This window comes from Xenopus laevis, chromosome 8L, assembly GCF_017654675.1.
Source record: "Xenopus laevis strain J_2021 chromosome 8L, Xenopus_laevis_v10.1, whole genome shotgun sequence".
In the NCBI taxonomy this organism is placed as follows: domain Eukaryota; kingdom Metazoa; phylum Chordata; class Amphibia; order Anura; family Pipidae; genus Xenopus; species Xenopus laevis.
Window position 1 is genome coordinate 61,150,090 of NC_054385.1, and position 24,826 is coordinate 61,174,915.

Below are 24,826 nucleotides of genomic sequence, written 5' to 3' on the forward strand. Positions count from 1 at the left end.
TTAGGAGAGTGTTTAACTTTCTTGCTTTCATAGTTCACTCACAATGCAGCGCAGTTATTGATGCTGCAGAGACACCTAACTTAAAGACGTCTCCAAAAAGATGATCAACACATACAATCAAAGTTCTCCAGCACACATGTCCCAGCAAGCATCCTCTTCAGCCATGAAGACAACCATGTGGATTTTAACTCTCTTTATGCTTGCGCAGATTATTGGAACCTCAATTTTTGGTGTATATTTTTACAAGAAGCTGGATAAGGTAAGTTGAGTAACTTAGTGGTGGAAATATGCATATGGTCTTTGCTACATAAGCTCCAAATCTATCATGGCATCATAAATGTGCAACAGAAAGAATAAATAATTAGCAAGATTAGAGAGTGTATTCTTGCAATTATTCAATTACCAACTGTTTATATGATAGAAATGCTTCTGTATGGGATCTATAATCACATTTGATTTTTATCTGTAATAACAAAGCAATGTCTTGTAATCAATACTAAGTAAGTCCAAGCTCTGCTAAAACCACCACATTGGCATTTTTCAATTTTCTTTCAGCAAATTTAAAAAAAAAAAAAAAAAGATTCTGGAAAATCCCAGATTCCGAGCATTTTGAATAATAGATTTCATAACAGAGCTAAGTTACACTGGAGAGAATTTATTTTCCTTTTTCACTTAACATTTGATTACTGATAAAATGATAATTTTTTAGTTATCCGTTCAGAATCCCCTGTTGTTTCCTTGCAAATTCATGACCCATTCTCTGAAATTCAAAAACCCATAAAAGGTTATCTTGCATCTGCCCAGTAGCAGTTCTAATTCTTAGGCTGGGGCTCAATGAGCGTTGACTCTGCTGCTCTCAGCCTGTGGTCAGGCCAAAAAAGCTAGCATTTTCAGGCTGACCTCCAGTGCTTGTATGCACACAAGTGAAAGCTGTACTTTTCAGTGCAGATCAATGGAGCTAAGGAAGGGAGCAGATCTGAATTTCACAAAAAAAATCTGCAGGCTGAGAGTAGCCAACGCTCCATGTGCCCTGGCCCTTAGAGTCAATTTATGCTTATTAAACCCCACTATTATGGCAAGAATTTTAGAAATGAGCATCATGGGTGACCAAATGGTTGATGTTTTATCTACAAAAGATCGGTGGAACAACTAGAAGCTGTTGGTCAGTGTACAACAAATTCTGAAGGATATTCTTTGTACTGTACTACGTCAATGAGTGCAGTCTGATACATTGGCAACTGCTAGAGTATAACCGAAAGACTTGCAAAGCAGAAATCAAAGAGCACATTTGCCGTATCATTATATTACTGGACCCCATAGCAAAATTATTTTAGGGAAATTTGGGGAAGCTGGCCAGTTGCACAAGTCTATATCTTTATGGCAAATTAGTTGGGGTATCCATTCCCTATTTAAGATACATAGAAGATTCATAGATTCAAAACAGAGTACTAGGTTCAGGTATTAACAGAATATTAATGAATTTGTTTCCATAAAATCATACTGGGGTTCATTTATCCAGGATCATTTTTGGGTATTGATGTACTGTTTTGTAAAAGCTGTGCTAAACTTTGGAAATCACTTAGTGAGTGACATGCATGTTGCAGGTACCTTGAGGGACCTGTTTCTTTCCCTTGCAGATATTAGGTCAAGCATGGTCAACAAGTGGACCTAAAATGTTAAACTGTAATCCTCAACATTCCACTACTGGTTAAAGGCTATCAAGCAGAGTTCAGCAATAATAGAATAGACTACTAGTTCAGTAATATTTGGAGAGCTGCCATTGTAGATGAAGAGCGGTATTCTGGAGCTCCCTTGCGTATGCCTGTAGAGCTTTGCAAATGAATTGCAGTCTAGACTTCCAATATTCCTGGAAACATTGCAGGGTTGTGGGAAAAACCATGTAGTTTTTGTGCACAGTGTGTCCTAAAAATAATAACCTTACAGCTCTCAAATACACTTATATTCATAAGGGAGGGTAGTCGGTCAAGCCGCTCAACTTTGCATCCCTTTGAGCTCTATGTTCCTAGGTACTAAACCTGAACCAGGCACAGTTTGTAGGTTATTATTGGGGCTCTATAAATAACTGACCTTCCTCTCTCTCACTCACGCATGTGCAATGAATCAGCAGAAACGAAAATGGGGAAATACTGGGGGCATATACAGAGGCACAGATCTGCACCGCTAAAGGGCTTTAGTTGCTTTGGGTTGTTACAGAATCCCAATACATACTGTTCAGCATTTCTGCATTTGTTAACCTTTAGTTCTCCTTAAATTATGTTCTACAAAGTTTCCTTAGGATAACAAACAAAGACTATAAACACATTAGGAGAAAGCATAAGGAATTCCTTCCCCTTTTTGAATCTGAATATGCTCTTGTTGCAAAACTAGTATGAATTTGTTGTTTATTCATGTGTTTATTCTTGTTTCATTTTGTGGAAAGATTGAAGAGGAAATGAGTTTCAGTGCTGACTACCAGGTTCTGAGAAGAATACAGAAATGCATGAAGGGGAACAGCATTGATCCAACATTACTGAACTGCAAGGAGGTGCTGGCTAAATTCCGCCAACTAATAGCCGAGGTACATTCACTTTTTGGTTATAAAATGATAGGGTTGTGTGAGAAGGAGTTCTTGTAGGAAGAGCATGCATAGTGCGGTTAGCATATTTAGCATATTTTTAAAATTTCCGCTTGCAGAGTGGAATATGGAGCTAAGTCACACGTTTGCATTGCTTATCTCTGAACGTGTAGGATGCCTAAATGTGCACTTTGGTTAACAACATTTGTTTGTTTTATTGTTAAATATCAAAGGGGCAATCCCACGGTCACAAATGCTAGTGGATTAAAACTCAAATATAATACGAAATTAACTTTATATTTGTTTTCATTATTTTATAATATTTTGCAATATTTTGTCCACATAATCCCATTAACAATTATTTTTAAATGTGTGTCTTGTTTTTGTATTATTTTTTTTACTAATGTATCATTACTTTCTGACTATTTCCTATAACAATGCTATTTGGTTGCTGGTGTCAGCCTGGGAATCATACAGAAGCTACATTTTTTCTGCTTCAGTTTATAGCACATTTTTTTATAGCTGTGAGTTGTTTTACAAACTATATTTTTTCCAAGTTTCCTATGTTTCAACCTTAGAGATTTGATGTATTTGCTTAAATTAAGTCATCAATAACACGCATCTAATGTTTATATAAATCCCTTATTTGGGAAATTGTTTAGGATCATCCCTTATTTTGGATGAATGGCAGTTCACACTGACTATTTTATGGGGCGATGTTTGTGAAAAGGACATATATTAAACAAGTTAATAGCAAATCTGAGTTCTGTAGTTACAAATGAGAAGTGCCAGTTAGTAGATCAACCTTGGATACATTTAAAAACATTTAAAAATTACAAAGTAGGTTTAATAGACTTTTAAAACTGTTGCCATTTGGATGCAGATGGGTACAGCTCATCAACTGCTGCAGATATACTTGCTTGTGTGATCTACTTCTACTGTTCTAGGATGAAGACACATAAATTCCTCTAGGTGGTCCAAACAGCCCCCTATATGCCCGGTGTACATGATATAGATTTATGGAAAACGTTATAGTGTAGACACAAAAGTATTGCTGGTTCTTTTTTTTTTATAACTTAAAATTTTTATTGGATAAAGGTGCATACATATCATAGTTATACAAACAATATGCATTGAAAATGAACACTGTATAACAGTTTAGTATATTTCAAGGAGATAAATTACATTCAGAAACAAAAGGAGAAGTTATCCATTTTTCTTTTAGAGCAGAGAATCATACATTAAGTAGTGGAAGGTGTAGAATATAGGCAATTCCTACATATCCTCAAGTTAACCAACAATCCACTGAAGATTGCATGACCAGTTGTGTAATGATGGGAAGAAGCATGGGAAGAAGCCAAAGAACAATCAAATCCGGGTGTGTCTATATAAGCAGGACAAAGTCTACTGTTTAGGTTTAGGCCCTTTTTTCAGAATGCCCGACAGTGTACACATCCCATTTTGACCACACTTTCTCCCATTTATATCTGTTACCCCTAATGTTGGCCGTCATATATTCCATCTCTCTCATATCCTTCACCCTATAGATAACATCCTCTATTTTTGGTGGGGAGGCCGATCTCCAAAGGGCTGTAATAGCCAATCTGGTAGCAGTTAGAATAAAATTTGTAAGTCTTTGTTCTGCAAAAGTGATATCTGGGAATGGCCTGCCCACCAAAGTAGTATAGATGTCAAGATGGACGTTTTTAGAAAGAACATTCGTTAGTAGCTCCTCTACTTTGTGCCATAATGATGTTAATTTGGGGCACTCCCACATTATATGTTGCTGCGTTCCTCTAAGACCACAACCTCTCCAACACAACGGGGAAGTGCCTGGAAAAATACGGCTAAGTTTAGCTGGAGTGTCGTACCAAAAGAACAATGATTTATAGATGCTTTCTTTCTGTCTGACACATGTTGCACTTCTGTTTGCATTTTCCCAAATTTCGGACCAAACTTCCATAGGGAGAGGATCGGAAGTGATTTCCTCCCATTTTAACATATAAGGATGCTTGGGGAAAGGGCTGGCTGAAATAGTCATAATATTATTGTATAAAGTAGAGATCAAGGCTTTCCTAGGTAGACCTTTTAAGCATATCCTCTCAAATTGGGTTAGGGAGGGGGATGATGTGCCTCGGGGAAGGCCTTGACCGATGAAATAAAGTATTTGTACCAATTCATACATCCTATTTGGTGGGATAGAGAACTTAATCTTAAGTTCCTCAAGAGTTCGTTGCTTGAGAGTTAGGGGATTTAAAAAATCATAAGTTCTGGATAGATCTTGTGCACCCCAGTAGTTTCTAAAGTGCATCGAAAGACCAGGAGGGAAGGCAGCATTTCCTAAGAAAGGAGTGACCAGTGAGTGGGGGTTGGCTAGACGATATTTTGCCTTGCATAACTTCCATATCCTCAGAGTAAATGACATTGGAGAGAGGAGTGGACCAAGTTTTCTATCCTTTGGGACCCAGAGAAGAGAGCCAGGATGTATTGGAGAAATCCATAGCGTCTCTATATAAGCCCATTTACTCGTGTGATTATATGTGGTCCACCCAGGTATATGTCTTAAGTGAGATGCCTCATAGTAGGCCCTCAAGGATGGGACCGAGAGACCCCCTTGTGATTTACTAGTGGTCATAAGAGTGCCAGCTAATCTATGTCTGCGTTTGCCCCATATAAACTTAAAGATAGACGTCTGAAGATCTCTAAGAACTAAACGGGGAACCGCTACCGGGAGGGTCTCAAACAGGTACAAGAGCTTGGGAAGAATCGACATCTTGAACACTGTTATGCGACCCAACCATGATATAGTATAAGAATTCCACTTAAGGAGGGATGCCTTGATCGTTTGTATCAATGGGGGAAAGTTGACCTGATACAATTGACTATATGTTTTAGTTAGGTGAACGCCTAAATATTTTAAGGAGTGAGTTTTCCATTTGTACGGGAACGAAGCTTCTAAAGCCTCTTTGATCGGTCTGGGTATATTCAATGGGAGCGCTTCTGTTTTATCTATGTTTAATTTATATCCTGAAAGTTGGCCGTATTGTACCAGAAGTTTATGTCGTCTTCTCACCATCACAAATCACACTTTGTCCTGTCACCTCACTGTATCTCAAGTTCCTGCCCAGTAACAAGTATCAACAAACATCTACATTTTGGAAGGGTTTAACCACCAAGTCAACTGGATATCTCATAAATAGGAACCAGACAGTACCTCCCTACCCTGCTGAATCATGTGCCCAGTAAGAACCACAACCCCATAGCAGCACATAAACCAGGACAAGAATAAAAAAAAAAAAGTATTGCTGGTTCTTGTCCTGGTTTATGTGCTGCTATGGGGTTGTGGTTCTTACTGGGCACATGATTCAGCAGGGTAGGGAGGTACTGTCTGGTTCCTATTTATGAGATATCCAGTTGACTTGGTGGTTAAACCCTTCCAAAATGTAGATGTTTGTTGATACTTGTTACTGGGCAGGAACTTGAGATACAGTGAGGTGACAGGACAAAGTGTGATTTGTGATGGTGAGAAGACGATATCTAATGGAATGTATATGTTGACAGAATGTAGATATTAGGTGGGTTTGGTAGCTGTTTGGAGCCTTGTTAAAAAAACATTGGCTTTATCAGTAATACTCATCCATGGCCCCATGGTCAAGACACACTTTTTAGGCTGGCTAAGGCATAAGGATAATCACAGTAAGTAACTAGTCACTTAACACGAATTAGGGGCCTTTTTATCATGCTGCATAAAAAGGTGGAGTAAAGCAATACTGGTGTTGTTGCCCAGAGCAACCAATTAGAAAATAGATTTTAACAGTTAGAAAACAAAAGCAAATCTCTTATTGGTTGCTATGAGCAACATCACCGGTAATATTTTAGCCCACATTTTACACAGCATGATATATACTCCCCTAAGCTTCACTTCCAGAATGAAGTCTAATATGGTTATTTATGAATGTATCAACTAATGTGGTGTAACTAAAATATACTTATGTACAAACAGCGATCCCACAGCAGGTTGCACCAATAAGAGCAGCAGCCTTGTGCTAATATAATCCCATGCAAACATCATTACCCAGAGTGCAGGAAGTGATGAAACTCATGGCTCCCAACTGAAAATATTAGCCACAGCTTGCATCTGATTCTCTACCTTGTGCATGCACAATTTTGTTCCTTTGGACCATTGGACATATTGCAGCACAACTGTCCACATTATTATTATTAATAATAATTATACAATAATAAATATATAATAATTATTATTAATAATAATAATAACAACATATAATCTAAATTTGGTACAAAATTGTGCAGTACAGACTGCACATGTGGGTAGAAACGACTCTGTCACTGCTACAATTTTTCTGTATGAATCCACATGACTGCTCCAGTACAGATAAAATGCCTCAGTGGTGAATATTCAAAGTCCATAACACCATTTTGAATATTTTATTTTTTACTGGAATACAATTACTGGAATAAGCACCAATTCTCTTTATAAATGATGGCACTGTTCTAGAAGTACAGGTATGGGATCGATTATACAGAAACCTGTTATACAGAAAGCTCCAAATTGGAAATGCCATCAGCTATAGACTCCATTATATTCAAATAACCCAAGTGACCTCCTTTTTCTTTGTAATAAAAAAAACTGTACCTTATACATAATCCAAACTAAGATATGAGTAATCCTTCTTGGGAGCAAAACCAGCCTATTGGGTTTATTTAATGTTTACATAATTTTTTAGTAGACCTAAGTTATGAAGATCCAATTTACAGAAAGATCCATTATCCAGAAAGCCCTCGGTCTCAAGCATTCTGGATAACAGGTCCCATAGCTGTATTTAGTTTTAAGACAGCTCCTTGAGGTTCATCATTCTTTGAGGGAAGTCCTTAGCAAATAAGACACCACAGATATGTGAAAATTTGTTGTATCAGCAATTGTCATAGTTCCAAGAATATCTGGTCTTCCAAGAGTATCTAGAAGAGTAAATATGTATTTTCTCTCATTCTACTCTAACTGCCCCTTAAACCAAAGGAATAAAATCAATGGCATAGAGGTATTAAAGCAGTAGGTCATTCACCAAATCACCAACATTATTAAAATGGTTGAAGATTGCAGATTTGGAAGACATTTGTTTAGTTCCAACATAGCTTTTATTGTTTTTCTCACCATATAAAGAACTGGAGGGCTATGGAAAATGAAAAGGAAGGTTATGGACAGTCAGCTTCACCACAGTGAAAGCACAGGCAGGACTGACACTGCATGCGAGTGAGTAACATCAAAGCGAGAGGGAAAATATCTAAATTCAACTTTAAATATTTCCATTATAATAACTGAATAGTGTAATTCTTGTCTATGGGAAAAACTTTTGAAACAAAATGTAATCCAAACAGTGAAGTCTACCCCATAATATTCCACCTCCTACTGTCCACAAGCATGGCTCACATATGAATGTGACTCATGGCTCAATGGAGATTTCCTTTGCCACTAGTAGATCACAACTGAATTGCTGGAACATTGCACGCATCACTGTAGCAAAAGCAGTAAATGGAAATGAAAAAGGAAATTCTGAGCGCCTAATAACAAAGATAAAGGATCTTATGTACTGGCATCTGGTGGAAACATGCACAAAAGAGAAAACAAATCTATTAAGAAGAACAATCTTTTGTAGGTCAGCTGCAGGTTATTATATGGTCAAGAAACACTGATTGCCTTAATGTAAACACAAAGTTAAAAAGCATTTAAGCAGTGATCATCTTCGTATAAATTATATTAATAGTAAAAAAAAAAAAGCCCATTTGAAAGATACAATAATAACACTTGCTGTACAGTTCTTACTTGAAGATTATTCTGTAGAAAGATTAAATTGAGGAGCCCAGCACTGCAATCCTGCTCACTGAGCCAAAGTGCTGCCCCTATATTATCAGAAACTGCGGCACACATGAAGACAGGGGTGTTTCAATGTCCCATGTGTTGTAGAGCATTTTTACATGATTATACATGAAGTCAATTCTTTGGGTGCTTTGTTTCCTACAGGGAGCACAATTTCATGAGTGGCAAAGCCCCTATCTTCCATTTCCCTTACAGAGAATTGGAGGTAGAATTGACCTGTTCTTCTCTCAATAAAAGTTTTTCCACCAGACTGTGATATTAGCCCAAAGCATAGCAATGGTAGCAGCGTAGAAACATGGAGGTGGTATCACTTTAGGCAAGTTCTGATTTCAGTACTGGATTCTGCATAAGGAATGCTATTTATTGCTATTTATTTTAAAACTGCATGTTTACCCATAACAAAATCACTTTAAAGTCAAGTCAAAATATTCTTGTATTCTCATTGGCATGCTTAAATTAGACGTAGTAGTTAGTTTTGCAGTTTCACAATTGAGCGATGAGCGAAACGGGACAGACGCCCCTAAGGCTTGGAAAAAAACAGATAATTTTACTCTTACTTCTTCTCGTTCTGTAGCCCTTTTATTACTAGAGTTTTCTTCAACAGAAATATATATAAACAACCCCCTTCCCTAACTGCTGTTACAAGCTTACAAAGGAAACCATTTTTCAAGGGGTTCAACCATTACTGTTTGAAAGCTGGAAAATGAAAGCACCTTCAGTTTAATATTAAATTAATATCAAAATAACCAATACAAAAGCCAGAACAAAGGTGTAGCTCAAGCTTTATCCATTTTTTATTAGACAAACTAGCTCCAGTGTGTGTGTGAATGTGTGTGTGTGTGTGTGTGTGTGTGTGTGTGTGTGTGTGTGTGTGTGTGTGTGTGTGTGTGTGTGTGTGTGTGTGTGTGTGTGTGTGTGTGTGTGTGTGTGTGTGTGTGTGTGTGTGTGTGTGTGTGTGTGTGTGTGTGTGTGTGTGTGTGTGTGTGTGTGTGTCACACACACACACACACATATATATCTATTTATAAACTCTGCTCTCAAATATCATTGCAGATGCAATTCGTTTTTCCAGCTTGCTGAACTATAAAACCTCTCATATAATTGGGGTTCGAAATATCAACTTGCTGCTATATCTTAGTAGTAGAATGCTCATCTCACTGATGGTAGGTCATGCATGAGCATATGAAGAAGTGAAACCTTTTATTTTCTTCACTTGGTTATAATGTACTAAACAAACTTGTTAACAAGACATACTGTATAAGTAGGCTGAGCTGACGCCTTTTCTTATGTTAGCTGTCTTCTCTCAGGTATAATGCGCTCTATTGATTAGAGTTCACTCATATATAGAACAGCAATAAACAACCTCCCATAGTAAAGCAGAAATAAGTCAAGTCTGCAATTAAAGCAGAGTACTTCCTTTAAAGGAGAACTAAACCATAAAAATGGCATATTTCATATACTGAACTTATTGCACCAGCCTAAAGTTTCAGCTTGTCAATAGTAGCAATGATCCAGGACTTCAACCTTGTCACAGGGGGTCACCATCTTGGAAAGTGTCTGCGACACTCACATGCTCAGGGTGCTTTAAGCAGCTGTTGAGAAGCTAAGCTTAGGGGTTATTGCAAATCCAGAAGAAAATTAGGTTTGCCTGTAATATAAGCTGATGCTACAGGGCTGATTATTAAATTCTGATGCTAGTTGCAATGGTTTCTGTGCTGCCATGTAGTAATTATCTGTATTAATTACTAATCAGCCTTATATTGTGACATTTATATTCTATGTGTACTGTATATTTTGAGTTGGTCCCTAAGCTCAGTAAGTGACAGTAGCACAGAGCATGTGCAGTGAATCAGTAGAAAAGAAGATGAGGAGCTACTGGGACATCTTTAGAGACACAGATCTTCCCTGCTAAAGGACTGTGGTTGCATTGGGTTGGTACATAAACCCAAAACATATTGTACAACATTTCTAACCTACTTCTTTAGTTAAACTGCAGTTCTTCTTTAAATAACATAGTTGAATTTAAATGAATAAGAGCGGAGCTGAAGTGCCAGTTGCATCAATGTTGCTGGCAGCAGTTGTTCAATAAGAATACACAGAATTTGGTATTTGGTTGAATAACTCTCAAACCTGGATTTCAGTCCTTATCTGAAATACACTGAAGGTTTCATTAAATGTATGTATAAAAGTGCCATTAGTCTATGACTAACATTTACAACTGCATTTTCTTTATTCTAGATCATCAAAACAGACACGTCAGGAGAAAAACTTGAATACCTGAAAGGTAGGTTTGCCTGCCATTTATTTTTAAAATTGCAGTAAATAGAAGGTTGATGTCTGTTATATGGCTTTTGGATTAGCTTTATGAATTGGCGATGCTGTCATATCTCATATAATGTTTGTGTCTGCTAACTGCACAATACCTTTTTACAAATACAAATATGCATGTATAATAAACACAAAGTTTGGGGCCAGATGAACGGCACTCTAGTGGGCCAAAACATTGCTTCTTTATATGATGCACTCTGATACATGTGTATGTTTTGATACCAAATATATATATCACTAAAATATATAGATTCTTTAGATTCATAGGCTGATTTATGAATGTAGGTGACACACATGGAGATGCAAATAGCAACCCGTCACCAATTAGTTTTGGGCTGTATAGTACAAATTACAAAATGAAAGCAACAACCTGATTGGTTGCTAGTAAATTAACCCTATTGTGTTTCTGCAAACAGAATACAATTGTTTATATCTATTCACATCAGTCAGTTAACTTATTTGTATGTTTTTAAAGTGTGAAAGGAAACCCCAAATATCAATAGTTTTGATATCAATTCTGGATGGAATTTTACCCAGTACCTTAGCTTTAACCACTGCACCATTGTGCCCATCTTTCACCCATCTCACCCTGCTTAGCAATATTATAGCTGCAACAGAAAAATTTGTTCTTGTAACAAAAATATCTCATTGCTAATAAATACTTAATTGGTGAACCCTTTTGATGTTCTAATCATGTAAGGAGTTGCAGAAACAAAAAAAAATTTCATTTAAACAGGTGACCAGCTCTGCTATTTAGGCAGCAAGAACTGCAGTTTTACTTTGCACTTTTTATTGAATAAACCCCAAATATTAACATAAGGGTGAAATGGAGTCTTGAAATAATTGAAAAGTGACATGCTAACACTACCCCTACCAATGTGTAATATAGTAATAATATATATAATATATGTGCACTTGAGAAACGCGGTGTCACAGCTGAAACATTAGTTTGTTGTATCTAATACATTTTTTGTTATTTTTGTACGCAGGCTTCCTTCTGCCTTTTTGCTGTGTGTGTATATATATATATATATATATATATATATATGTATAGTAATAATTGTAGTTCAGGCTTGATTTGAACAATGAGATACAATTTACTATTGGCTTCTAGTGTGAAAAGGTTAGAAGAGCAGAGGGTACTGTCAGGAAGGTTTGTCAATTTGCAGTAAGTGAGACCCTGCGGAGGATGCTGAAAGCTGTAAAACAGAATACTATTATGTGTAGGCTATTAGTAAAACATAACAAAGCTTATCATTATAAGAATCTGGAGGTTGAAATGTTTCCCTGAAAAGCATATGTATCTTGAGTGACCACAGGGGTGGTGGCAAAGGTGGGAGAGTTAACTGTAGCATATTTGGCTTAATTATAGCATACTGGGTAAGTGCTTTACCATTCTCATACAATTTTGAGTCAGAAAGGAGGATTTCAGACAGATGTCACACCTGTCTAACTGGCAGGTCATAGTGAGAGGTGCATATGAAAAATGAAAGCTAAACAAATTCACTTGTGGTGAGTAAGATCCCATGATGACTGTGCCCCAAGCAGTAACTCCTGCACATCATGGCTTTCAGGCTATTAACAGACAGTTAATAAGATCATTTCTATGTATTAACAGTGCTCAGTATCGAATTTAGTATAGCATCTTGTCTTCATGTTGCTTGTATCAAGTGTATCAAGTTTTACATGTAAGTCCTGTTTATGAAAATGAATTATAGCTCAAGATCCATTGGCCTTATAATACGCATTTTTTCTACTACTTTCTAATCAATGTTTGTTTTAGAAATGACCATAACAATCGTTTAGTTTCAACATTTAAAAGGGAAATGTATATTCCTTTTTTAATATATTTACATGGAAAACATGTAGCTAATTATATGAGAATAAACACTGTAGGTAGTCTCCCATTGTCCTAGTACACACCTTTTTGATAATATATTAATACAAATGAATTGTTGACAACTAAATTATCAGATTTTCCATTTTTGGTTACATGTACTTGAGCGAACCAAAAACGTACAGTTATTTGGCTAATCAATGAGCAGACAAAGTGCTGAGACCTGAAGCATTCCCTGAGTCAGTGCCCTAAAATACCTTTGTTTCCCACAGATACAAGTAACATTTCCACAAATGAGGTTCACACTGAAGAGAAGAACAAAATGCCAAAAGAAGGTACTATTCAGCAGAAATAAAAAATCAATGTTATATAATTTCAACAATCAGCATGTTATTGACTGTACTTGTTACAGGTGTGGGACCTGTTATCCAGAATGCTCAGGACCTGGGGTTTTTCGGATTACAGATCTTTCCTTAATTTGGATCTTCACACCTTAAATCTACTAGAAAATCATGTAAACATTAAATAATCCCAATTGTTCTGCTTCCAGTAAGGATGAATTATATCTTAGTTTGGATAAAGTACCCGGAACTGTTTTATTATTACAGAGAAAAAGGAAATCATTTTTAAAAATGTTGATTATATGGATAAAATGAAGTCTATGGAACTCCGTAATTCTGGGATTCCATAATTCGGAGCTTTCTGGATAAAGGGTTTCTGTATAACGGATCCCATACCTGTATTGGCTGAATTGTGTTAGGTTTGATTTCTCTCCTGCAATACAGCACCTGACTAGTATTTCTTTTCTCTCTCTCTCTCTCTCTCTCTGGGCATGACTTGCTTTTAAATCTTTATTTAACGTGACTTGAGAGAAAAGAAAGAGCAAATCAGCAATTAAAAAGAGTTGAACTAATCAATAGTTCAGAAAAAGAATAAAAAAAAGGTTCTCTCTGTAAAAAAAGAGATAAATAAACCTACACCCTGCACAATCACAAAATATGGGGTTCCAACCCCAAAAAACAATAATGCTATAAAGAAATCTGTGCGCTTCCTACAATAAAGTTCCACCAAAATGATTTTTTTGAGTCTCTCTCAATTCCACCGAAATGTATGTCTATTACAGAATCCAAAAGTGTCCTATGCTTTTAGTGTTTCTCGGGCAATGATTTCAGACTCCACAGTCAGCACCTCTCCACTCCCCTCAAAACAAAAACAAGATCTAGAGCAGTTGCGAGTTGACGTGATACTAAGAAGGAAGACCTGCTTGATTTATTACAGGATCCTCCTACTCCTGTTACAGGATCCTCCTACTCGCTGTTGTCGCTCGTTCCTCTCACCCACGCTTGTCGCTTACTTCCTGGTTCTCTCCTCTCACCTACAGATACTCGATTGGGTCAAATGGCAAAGTCCGGATGCTGTAGGTCAGGAAATTGTTCCGGGTGACAAAGAGATGGCTCAAAATATTTTGTTTAGCTTTATTGTAACAACAGTAGTGTACACTTGGGGGGTTATTTACTAAGCTCCAAATACCCAAAATTCCCTGAAATCCGAAAAATCCGTGATTTTTTTTTTATAAAATCACGATTTTTTTTCCGGAATTTATTAAACCCCGAGGGATAAAAGCCAGAATATAAAAACACGGCATCTCAAACCTGTCGAGGTTGCATAAAAGTCAATGGGGAAAAGTCCCATTGATTTTTGGTTATGTTGGGGGTTTTGGGCAATTTCATAATGTTTTCTGAGCTTTCGGGTGAAAAAAATGTGAAAATCTGAGCAAATTTTCGGAAAATGTAATAATACATAAGCATTATAAACCAGAGCTGGTTAGATCGGAGTTTGTAGCAGCCGATATTGAGATAAATTCGGACCTTGATAAATAACCCCCTTGCAGTACATTTGGGAATGCAAGTAGGACTGTGTGGCCAATAAGTAACACACTCGCGACTGTGACCGGAGGATCCTTTAAGTATAAATCAAGCAGGGCTTTTGGTATCACAGCAACGCACAACTGCTCTATATCTTGTTTTGTTTTGAGGGGAGCGGAGAGGTGCTGACGGGGGAATCTGAGATCACTGCCCGAGAAACACTAAAAGCATAAGACATATTTGGATTCTGCACGAGAAAAAAATCATCTCTGTAAAAAAAAAAAGGGATACTATTTATTAGTTAACTGGTTTATGTAAAAAATGCAGGCTACTAAGGTTTAGGATGTATTCATTAGGCATACAATATTAAATATGCCGGATCTGTGAAATAAGCCAATAAATTGTATCAAGTTTCATAGATAACATTAATAATGAAACAAGGATCTTGTATCCAGTCCATGGCGATTAAATTCAAGGCAATTTAAAAATCACTTCCTGGGATGCTCGTGTGATCTTCTATAAGGCAACCCCTGTGTGAACAGACATCTAATCAAGTTGTGGATTTTGTGTGGAAGAAGGAAATATGCTCATAGCTGATATGAAATGACAAATTGCTATTAACTGTAGATGTTTTATTTATGTGTGAACTGATTCATACAGAAACATTTTGAAAAACACACATAAGAGAGATACTGAGAGGGAGAGTGACAAAAAAACAAACCTTACATTTTCATATACTGAGATACCACTGCATTGTGAATACAACAAACATCCTGTTTGTTTTAGGGAGAAATTTGTCATCACAATCAGAATTTGTGAGTGGAAAATGTAGTCATTTAAAACAAGGTATGTATTATTACATAAAAACACAAAAATGAGTTTCTTCGTTTCCTGCAGTGTTTCAGCTTAAAATTACTCACAAGGTAAAATCACTAGTAGAAATTAATTAGAACAAAAACATAGATTTTTCAAAGCAGTATTTCTCTTTACACAATTATTATACAGGTATGGGATCCATTATCAGGCAAACTTAGATAAAATAAATCCTTATTGGAGGCAAAACCACCCTATTGGGTTTATTTAATGTTTACATGATTTTCTAGTAGACTTAAGGCATGAAGATCCAAATAACAGAAAGATCCATTATCCAGAAAATCCCAGGTCACCAGCATTCTGGAAATAACAGGTCCCATACCTGTACTGTGAATTATAATTGTGCAGAGCTCATTTTGTAAGACCTGCTTGATTATGTTGTATCTTTTGCCACTACATAATTACTTTCACTCCACATTCACTGGTGCAAAGTGTAAAACTCACAATCTTTTTTTTCCATCGGTAGCTACTGAATATTTTTACATATTTGCAAAACATATAACATACATGCAAGGGAATTACTGTTTGCAGGAAGGAAACAGTATTTGCATTTCACATATATTTCCTGTTAATGATTTCATCACGTTTCCCAAATATTTCTAGAGGAAACATAGATGTGTTGCATGTATATGATTATTTCTGTACACATTTTTCTAAATCCATTCACCCCTGCAGCACAGACTTCTACTCCAATGGGTTGCTGTTGAGCCTGCGTCTTATTTATTGCGTACAAGAATCCACTGTTTCTGGTTCTTTAACTTTTTGAGACTAGAGCCCTGTTTGCTGAGCCGAAGTCAAATTTTAGCCATATCTCAATCAGTGAGCAGGGGATCCATCTTCAAAAGCTTTAGAACTGGAGACAGGGTTCTTTGTTAATCATTAAATCTAACCCAGCCCCAAGAGCAACCCCTTGCAGCAGAAGAATGTGTTGCTGGGGAAGGTGGGTTGGACCTTGTGTTGGCTTGATCATAGCCCATGGAATAAGGCAGTCTGATAATAAGTGAGCAGAGTTCCAGAAAGGAAGTTAAATACTGATTAAACAAAGTCCTGGTATGTTACAGTAAAATAGACAAATGCTGAGTAAGTGTTGATTTAGCATGAAAGATCGAGATGTAGAGCAGGAGAAAGGAAAAGATAATAGCAGCTGTGTCTCTTCAGCTCCTCTTAACTTTCTTATGTTCCAATTGTTTCAGTGGTTGGCCAGAACAAATGGAACAATGTAAAGGTGGCTATGTATGTGTATGATGCCTTATATAGTGTCCATCTGTACAGGGGACCAGCCAGTCCAATATGGCGAGGGTTGGTCACCTTAAATAAAACAGGGAAATAGACAACAGTATCAGTCAAATACTGATTGAGCAAAGTTATCGAAAGTGAGGAAAGAGTCACAGAGAAGAAGGAATACCGACTGAGGACATTCACATTGAGTATGCTATCCAAATACTGAGTGAGCACAGTCCCATTAAGCAAATCTGTTCTAGTGTTGCACAGACCCAGAAATACTGAGGGGACACAGCCCAAAATGTAAAATAGTTCATAAAGAGTAAAGAAAGTTCATAGTTCAAAGTTCATAATTACAAAGTGAATGCAGTACCAGGGAGTTCAACTTCAAGTTATCAGAGCCCACATTAGGCAGCGGAATTCACAAACTGCAATAATTTTGACTCAATTGGCACACTGTGATATGTTTAAGTCATTAAATGTGCTCTTACTTGCAGAATCAGAAAAGCCAGTTATTGCAGCACATCTTGTGGGAGAAAAAAGCAGCAACAAAGAAGGTATGTTGAATTTTTTGAAAATATATCTAAAGCTGTTCGGAGAGGCACTATTTGGGACACTTTGGGCAAATTCGCCTTTTGTGGTATTACCCTAAAATCATTGTTTCATAAAAACTGATACAGGTATGGGACCTGTTTTCCAAAATGCTCGGGACCTGGAGGTTTTCCAGATAACGGATCTTTCCATAATTTGTATCTTCATACCTTAAATCTACTAGAAAATAATTTAAACATTAAATAAAGCTAATATACTGATTTTCCTCCAATAAGGTTTATTATATCCTAGATTGGATCAAGTACAAGATACTGTTTTATTATTACAGAGAAAAGGGGAATCATATTTAAACATTTGAATTATTTGGATAAAATGGAGTCCATATGAGACAGAGCTTTCTGGATAATAGGGTTTTGGATAATAGATCCCCTACCTGTAGTAACTATAGTGGATAGTTACTCTGCCTGTAAAAGAAGCCTCATGCAGTATTTCATCAGAGCTTAAAGGAGATCTAAACTTACTCAGGGTTCTTCTCTGAGCACAATTGCAGTTTACATGAATGTTCTATTTTTAGTGGTTGCAGGTTATAGTGCCTTTTATTGAGGATTAGTTGGGTGCATTCTTGAGTGATACTCACTTAAAGATAAATTAAATGTACTACAGAGAGGTGTGTTTCCCATTCAAGAGTATAGAAAGTGTCTTTTGATGGTTTATTTCTTTAAGTAGGTAAGTAGGTTTTAGCCACTTGAATGGTGTAAGTACTTTAAAGTGTTTGTTCATCATTTCCAACAGTCCCTTCTCTCCTGTGGAGCTTATAATCTATTTTCCTATCACATACAAAGCAAACATCAGGGTCAACTTTGTGAGGAAGCAATTAACTTGTAATTTTGGAGTGTGATAAGAAACCTACAGGGAGAATATACAAACTGATTGCAGAACAAGTCCATGTTAGAATCAAACTCCGAACCCCGGTGCTAGCAAGGCAGCAGTGCTAACCACTATGTAACTATGTCACTCAAAATGACAAGTGATATGTGTAAGGAAAATGCATTTTCACAGGTGCAATTCCCTTGGCCCCTTGGGTGAGTTCCTTCAGCAGTTAATCACATGCAATTTAAAGCATGTGTAAAGGCCTCCTGGGACACAGGCCTAAATAATCTATGTTAAACATTCACGAGTGTCCATCACTAAATAACCTGCTAAATGGTTTTCTTATACTATATACAATTATACATGCTGCAATTTTCTGTAGACGTATAACTGTCAGACTTGCCTGCGTATATACTTTACTGCCTTATCGTCTGCTGCATTACACCATATATATATATATATTTTAACTGAAAACTCGTTTACTTGCTCATCCGCTACTGCTTGAGCTGTACTTATTTCATGTGCTTATTTTAATTCATCTTCTGCTAGACTTTCCAATATATATATTAAAGCCTCACAGATGTGGGTTATATATTTTTATTTTACACAGAATGGTTAAGAAAATAAACCCTCCACCCCAAAAAACAATAAAAAGATAAAACTCCCAGTGCTCTGCACAGAACAAGGGGCTGTTGGAAAGCATCCACATTGTGTTTTGTGTGTGAGAATGAGCAGTTGCTCTGCAGGTTTTGTGATACATGGATTTACTGGTAATTTCATAAGAAGTAAAATCTGTTCTGAGAATTGTTTCCTGAAATGATGGGGTGATACTAACTGTTCGCCTCAAGGGTTGTGGCCCACATGCACTGATAGTCAAGTTGTGAAAACTGGTTTGTACACAAAGCGAAACCTCTTTTAAGTTGAGATACCAGACACAAGGGCAACATGTTACAAAGGTGCTTATACTGTATACATTTGTCTTAAAAAAACAAAATATATATATATATATATATATATATATATATATATATATAGTATAGCTTTAAGATATATCACCTTTAGACTTTCAGTTGCTTTGACTTGCTGGAAGGACCCGTTTTAGGGTAGTGCTGATAGAACATTTGCTTTAGCTTCTTATAACCAGGTGGGCCCATGTACAGAGGACAAATTATATTTTGTAACATTTCTTAGATTTTATTTTCATTATATACTTCCGTGAAGACCAACCTGTAGTCCTCCAGCTTATGAACTGTAATCCTCTGCATTCTTTTGGGTTTAAGTATTTATTTTACACATTGGAAAAACTAGTTGCAACTTGGAAAATAATTGTCTTAATTCCTTCTCCTTCCATGATGTGCATGAGGGTGCAAGGATTTAGATGGGAATAGTGCTGAGTGCTGCTGCTTCTAAGCAGTGCTGTGAATTACCTTCTCACTGAATAGAATGGTATTAAACTGCTCAATGCAGTTACGTGCTTTCAAATGGACGCCATTGTCAAATCTGATAATTTTTTTTCAAAGCTATCTAACTGCCAGGAGAACAGTCAGTTAATAAAGATTTGGCCCAAGTACTTTAGAAAATACTTCTGGGAAGGCAAGCTTGCAGTTGTCCAGGTTTTGAATGTTCAGAAAGTTTTGATAAAGGGATAGAATACTGAATTGCTGCTTGATATTTATTACATAAACCCTTAAAGGGATACTGTCATCGCAAAAATATTTTTTTCAAAATGAATCAGTTAATAGTGGTGCTCCAGCAGAATTCTGCACTGACATCCATTTCTCAAAAGAGCAAACAGATTTTTTTATATTCAATTTTGAAATCTGACATGGGGCTTGACAATTTCTCAGCTGCCCCAAGTCATGTGACTTGTGCCTGCACTTTAGGAGAGAAATGCTTTCTGGCAGGCTGCTGTTATACCTTCTCAATGTAACTGTGTCTCAGTGAGACATGGGTTTTTACTATTGAGTGTTGTTCTTAGATCTACCAGGCAGCATGTTTTGTGAAAATTGATTGTGAAAAAGGGGAAACCCCATTACTTTAATTTTAGGATGAGTGCTTAGAGTTTTCCAGAAGGATATTCTTGAAAGGGCTTATAGTTTACCACCTTATGGTTTTTTCACATGAGTATTAGGGATATTTTGCTAAATCATTAGTTGCTGGAAAAGTAACACATTTATCATTAATGTATATAAATAATCACAACTACCAATTGTCAGCATATTAATTAAGTTTTACTATACAAGAATGAATGTGTCGGAAGATGTTATAAATGCAAATATGCAGATAATCATTATCGGTGCACAATGAACTATTCCTAGCTATTTTTATTAACCACAATGGGCAAATACTTTGAAGATAAAAACAAATATAAAATATAGGTGATAGCAAGTTTCCTGTTAAGGAACCACATTTTATAGCTGTGTTATTCTTCTGTTTTCCCTACCTTTTCCAGCCATCTTCGAAAAACCTTTTTTTTATGACTTGCCCTCAAACGGATGAATCAGATTTATAAGTAGAACCAAAGGTTTTTGTTTTTGTCCCAAAGCATCCTTCAGGTTTCAATTGTGTTATTTTCTACTCTGAAACGAACACTAAATGGAAAAAAGCAACATGGGGGAAAAAAACATATTTAGGTCACTGTTCCTGAAACGGACGCAGATGCAAATATCTGCTTTGTTGTTGTACATTTTGATCGGTACTCAGGTTATCATATTCTTGACGCCTGTTAATTCACTACACAGGAAAAACGTTTTTTTAAATAAAGGGAGAGGCCATTTGCATTTTTCATTTAACATTTTTTATTTGGGAAAGTGATGAGGCATTAATATGGTCCCCCCGCCTTACCTTTACCTACATATAAACACTCATATTACTCTATAGTTGAACTGAAATTGGTTAAGACTATGACATTGAACCTAGCAGGCATATCCCTATGTGGTAATAAATGTGTTATTCTGTTGCATCAGTTCGGCATTATTTAGAGCAGTGCTGTCTAACTGGCGGCCCCCGACCCCCCTTTGTGTTGCCCCCCACATGAAAATTTGCCTGCTGTGATTGCTTACCTTGTGTAAAATTTAAAAGGTATCAGTACTAAGATTAACTGGCCCCTGCATTGTTTAAACATCAAATTCAGACTGTACTCTCCTCTATTGTTCACACCCCTAAAGCCCTGAACTGTTCACGCCTGAGACCCAGACTGAAACTGCCCACATTGTTCACCTGTTCACACTTCAGACAAACTGTTGAAGTGGCATCAGGTCCTGCTGTATTCTGCCTGCCAATGCTTCATATGTTCCATACTCTGCCTGCCCTATGCTCCGTGAGTGCCATTCTCTGCCTGTCTATGCTTCCTGTGTGCACCATACTCTGCCTGCCCTATGCTCCCTGTGTGTGCCATACTCTGCCTACCCTTTGCTCCCTGTGTGTGCCATACTCTGCATGCCCTATGCTCCCTGTGTGTGTGTCATACTCTGCCTGCCCTATGCTCCCTGTGAGTGTCATACTCTGTCTGCCCTATACTCCCTGTGTGTGCCATACGCTGCATGCCCTATTCTCGCTCTGTGCTCAATACTCTGCCTGCCCTATGCTACTTGTGTGTGCCATACTCTGCCTGTCCTATGCTCCCTCTTTGTTCCATAATCTCCTGCCCTATGCTCCTTGTGTGTGCCATGCTCTGCCTGCCCTAAGCTCAGGGTCGGACTGGGGGCCTGTGGCCCACCTGACTACTGTCCAGGGCCCCCTTCGACCCCCCTACCGTGATGCGTTTGGCGTGGCTGCTTGAAAGGCGCCACTCTGCCATTAATGGTGCTGCATGGTGCTGCATGGTGCCTAATTTGCATGGTGCCTAAAGAAATCTTTTTTGTTTTAACAAACTGGTTGGGAGAGGGGTCTGGCCTGGCAGGGGACCATTAAGGGTCGGGCCCACCGGGTTTTTTTCTGGTTTCCCGCTCGGCCAGTCCGACACTGCCTAAACTCCTTGTGTGTGCCATACTCTGCCTGCCCTATGCTGCCTGTGTGTCGTACTCTGTGTGTGCCATGCTCTGCCTGTGGGAAGTAAACCTGGTGGGGTTTTTTAGCATTTGGAAATACCTATTAGGGGGTCCCCAAGGTGTTTAATTATGTGCTGGAGGTTGCTGTGTTAGCCACAGGGGAGGACGAGGCATATGTATTTAAGGGTATGTCTTAATATAGTTTAATAAACTTGTTTCACATATGAGTGATGAGTGATATCCCTGCAGTGAGCACCAACCATTTGTTTTGCTACCATCATTAATGTGGACATGATATTAAAAGTTCATGGGTGTAGTTTAAAGTAGGTGTGGTTTAAAACAGGGAGTGGTCAACACTGGCTTTCATTGTTGGCCCTCCACCACGTACACCAGAAAAATTCCAGCCCTCGGTACCACAGAAGTTGGACAGCACTGATTTAGACGGTACAGTGTCCAGGGCACAGAACACTGGATCAAAAAAATCATGTTTTTGTGTGAAATGTAAACCCTATTAACCATGGCTGCTGTCAAATAGCAAAAACACCCCTTTGTAACCATTATATTTGTTCTAGACATTATTATAAGGTTTTTCTTTTTTCCCTCTAGTGTTGCAATGGATGGAAAAGGGTTATTCATCGATGTGCAAGCAGATTACATATACAAATGGTAAACTGAAGGTGGAAACTGCTGGTATTTACTATGTTTACTCTCAAGTCAGTTTTTGCATGAATTCAACAAAGCCATCCCATGCACCGTTCATACAATACATCTATTTAAGTAGATCACAGGAAACAGACAAGTTGTTGCTAAAAGGAGCAAACACGTTTATCACACCAACACCAGACTGTGCTTTGCACTCAATACAACAAGGAGCTGTAATTGCCCTGAAGAAAAATGATCTACTATTTGTTAATGTGACGGATTCATCTCGCATCAATTATAGTCCTGGACTTACATATTTTGGCATGTTTAAACTCTGAGTAACTCAGTTGTAAGACTTACTGAAGATGAACGCTAAGTATGTGGTGTGTTATGTACACCTTCCCAGCACTTCAGTTTATTACTATGATTTTTGCAGAAATACTTGGATTTTTGTGGTCAAAGAACGACTCTACATTGGTAACCCTTCTCTCGTAAAAACATAAAATGCCATAATATTTGCTGAACAATCAGCTCTTTTTCAGCAGTTGACAAAGCCTTACATGTGATCAAAATGTAATTGTCTTTTGTTCTAGACAATCGGGGGGCTCATATTCTAACTGGGCTATACTAAGGTGATGTCAGAAACTATTGAAGCAATAATATTGTCTATCCTATTCGGGTGTGGGAACATTCTGGGGAAGTGTATTACACGATTCTTGGCTTATGAAGTTACATTGATAACGCTGTCAAGAGGAAGAGGAGGTCACTGCATTCTGTTTGAAGTATATTCATTTTACAAGTAAAAAATAGCAAGGGTTAGGCTTGCCTGGGGAAAGATTCAAATACTGATGAAATCCCCAGTTTACCTTTACACAATTCAGTTCTGCTTAGTTCCACTATTTTTTCCACTCCTGTTATTTTTAACTCTCTTCTTCAGGATGCAGTTTGCACAGAACATTAAAAAGCCACGAGCCCCGCCTCCCTTTCCCATAGTCCAACAGTCCTTCAATTAGTCCATTAGTTTGTTGGAAAAATCCAGTGTCCAAAAGTGAGCATATTCAAATCACATCTTATGTTGGACCATAATTCAAATGCAGGTATGGGATCGGTTATCCAGAATACTGGGGACCTGGGTTTTTCCAGATAATGGATCTCTCCATAATTTGGATCTTCATACAATGCACTGTTTTATTATACTTTATTTTTATAAAAAGGAAATCATTTTAAAAAATGTGGATTATTTGGATAAAATGGAGTCTATGGGAGATGGCCTTTGCATAATTTGGAGCTTTCTGGATAATGGGTTTCTGGATAAATGATCCCATACCTGTACATGTAGATATTAGTTAACCTCACCCCGAGAAGCAGCCAAGCACATGGATGAACAACCATTTCTCTCTATTGTAGGACATTCAATAGTTACCTGTTCTAAATTGGATTTGAACATGTTAAAAACTTAACAGCAAGGGGCACTGTGCATATTATATAAATAAAACAATACCTACATTTTCAATTCAGTTTCAATGAAAACTAAGGGGCAGATTCACTAAGCTCGAGTGAAGGATTCGAATGAAAAATACTTCGAATTTCGAAGTATTTTTTGGGTACTTCGACCATCGAATTGGTTAAATTCGTTCGAATTCGATCGAAATCGAACGAAATCGAACGATTCGAAGTAAAAATCGTTCGACTATTCGACCATTCGATAGTCGAAGTACTTGCCCTTTAAAAAAAACTTCGACCCCCTACTTCGGCAGCTAAAAGCTACCGAAGTCAATGTTAGCCTATGGGGAAGGTCCCCATAGGCTTGCTAACCTTTTTTTGATCGAAGGATTTTCGTTCGATCGTTGGATTAAAATCCTTCGAATCGTTCGATTCGAAGGATTTAATCGTTCGATCGAACGAAAAATCCTTCGATCGTTCGATCGAAGGATTAGCGCTAAATCCTTCGACTTCGATATTCGAAGTCGAAGGATTTCAATTCGAGGGTCGAATTTCGAAGTATTTTTTACTTCGAAATTCGACCCTTAGTGAATCTGCCCCTAAGACTCAATATGACAAGCCTGAGAAACAGGCACAGTCTGCTAGTAGAATACACAGGTGCTGGGCAGCAACAACATGGCAGTCTACTTTTGGGGTAACACTATTCACAAGAGTGACATCTAGGGGCACATTTAC

At 37.5% G+C, this 24,826-nt stretch overlaps 1 protein-coding gene across 1 annotated transcript; it reads left to right on the forward strand.

Moving 5' to 3' along the window:
- The first annotated feature begins 46 nt into the window (after positions 1 to 46).
- cd40lg.L (CD40 ligand (TNF superfamily, member 5, hyper-IgM syndrome) L homeolog) lies at positions 47 to 23,805 on the forward strand. The gene is made up of 6 exons (XM_018230785.2): positions 47 to 259; positions 2,441 to 2,578; positions 10,710 to 10,755; positions 12,909 to 12,971; positions 17,093 to 17,152; positions 22,613 to 23,805. Exons 1-6 carry the CDS (start codon positions 101 to 103, stop codon positions 22,984 to 22,986), a joined length of 840 nt encoding a protein of 279 aa, XP_018086274.1. The 5' UTR covers positions 47 to 100; the 3' UTR covers positions 22,987 to 23,805.
- The last annotated feature ends 1,021 nt before the right edge of the window (positions 23,806 to 24,826 follow it).

Excerpts from the sequence above, each read along its gene's own strand:
- cd40lg.L (XM_018230785.2), top strand. The coding sequence starts at position 101 with ATGATCAACACATACAATCAAAGTTCTCCAGCACACATGTCCCAGCAA. Across the intron at positions 260-2,440 it reads TTTACAAGAAGCTGGATAAG|ATTGAAGAGGAAATGAGTTT; the intron begins GTAAGTTGAGTA and ends TTTTGTGGAAAG. Across the intron at positions 2,579-10,709 it reads TCCGCCAACTAATAGCCGAG|ATCATCAAAACAGACACGTC; the intron begins GTACATTCACTT and ends TCTTTATTCTAG.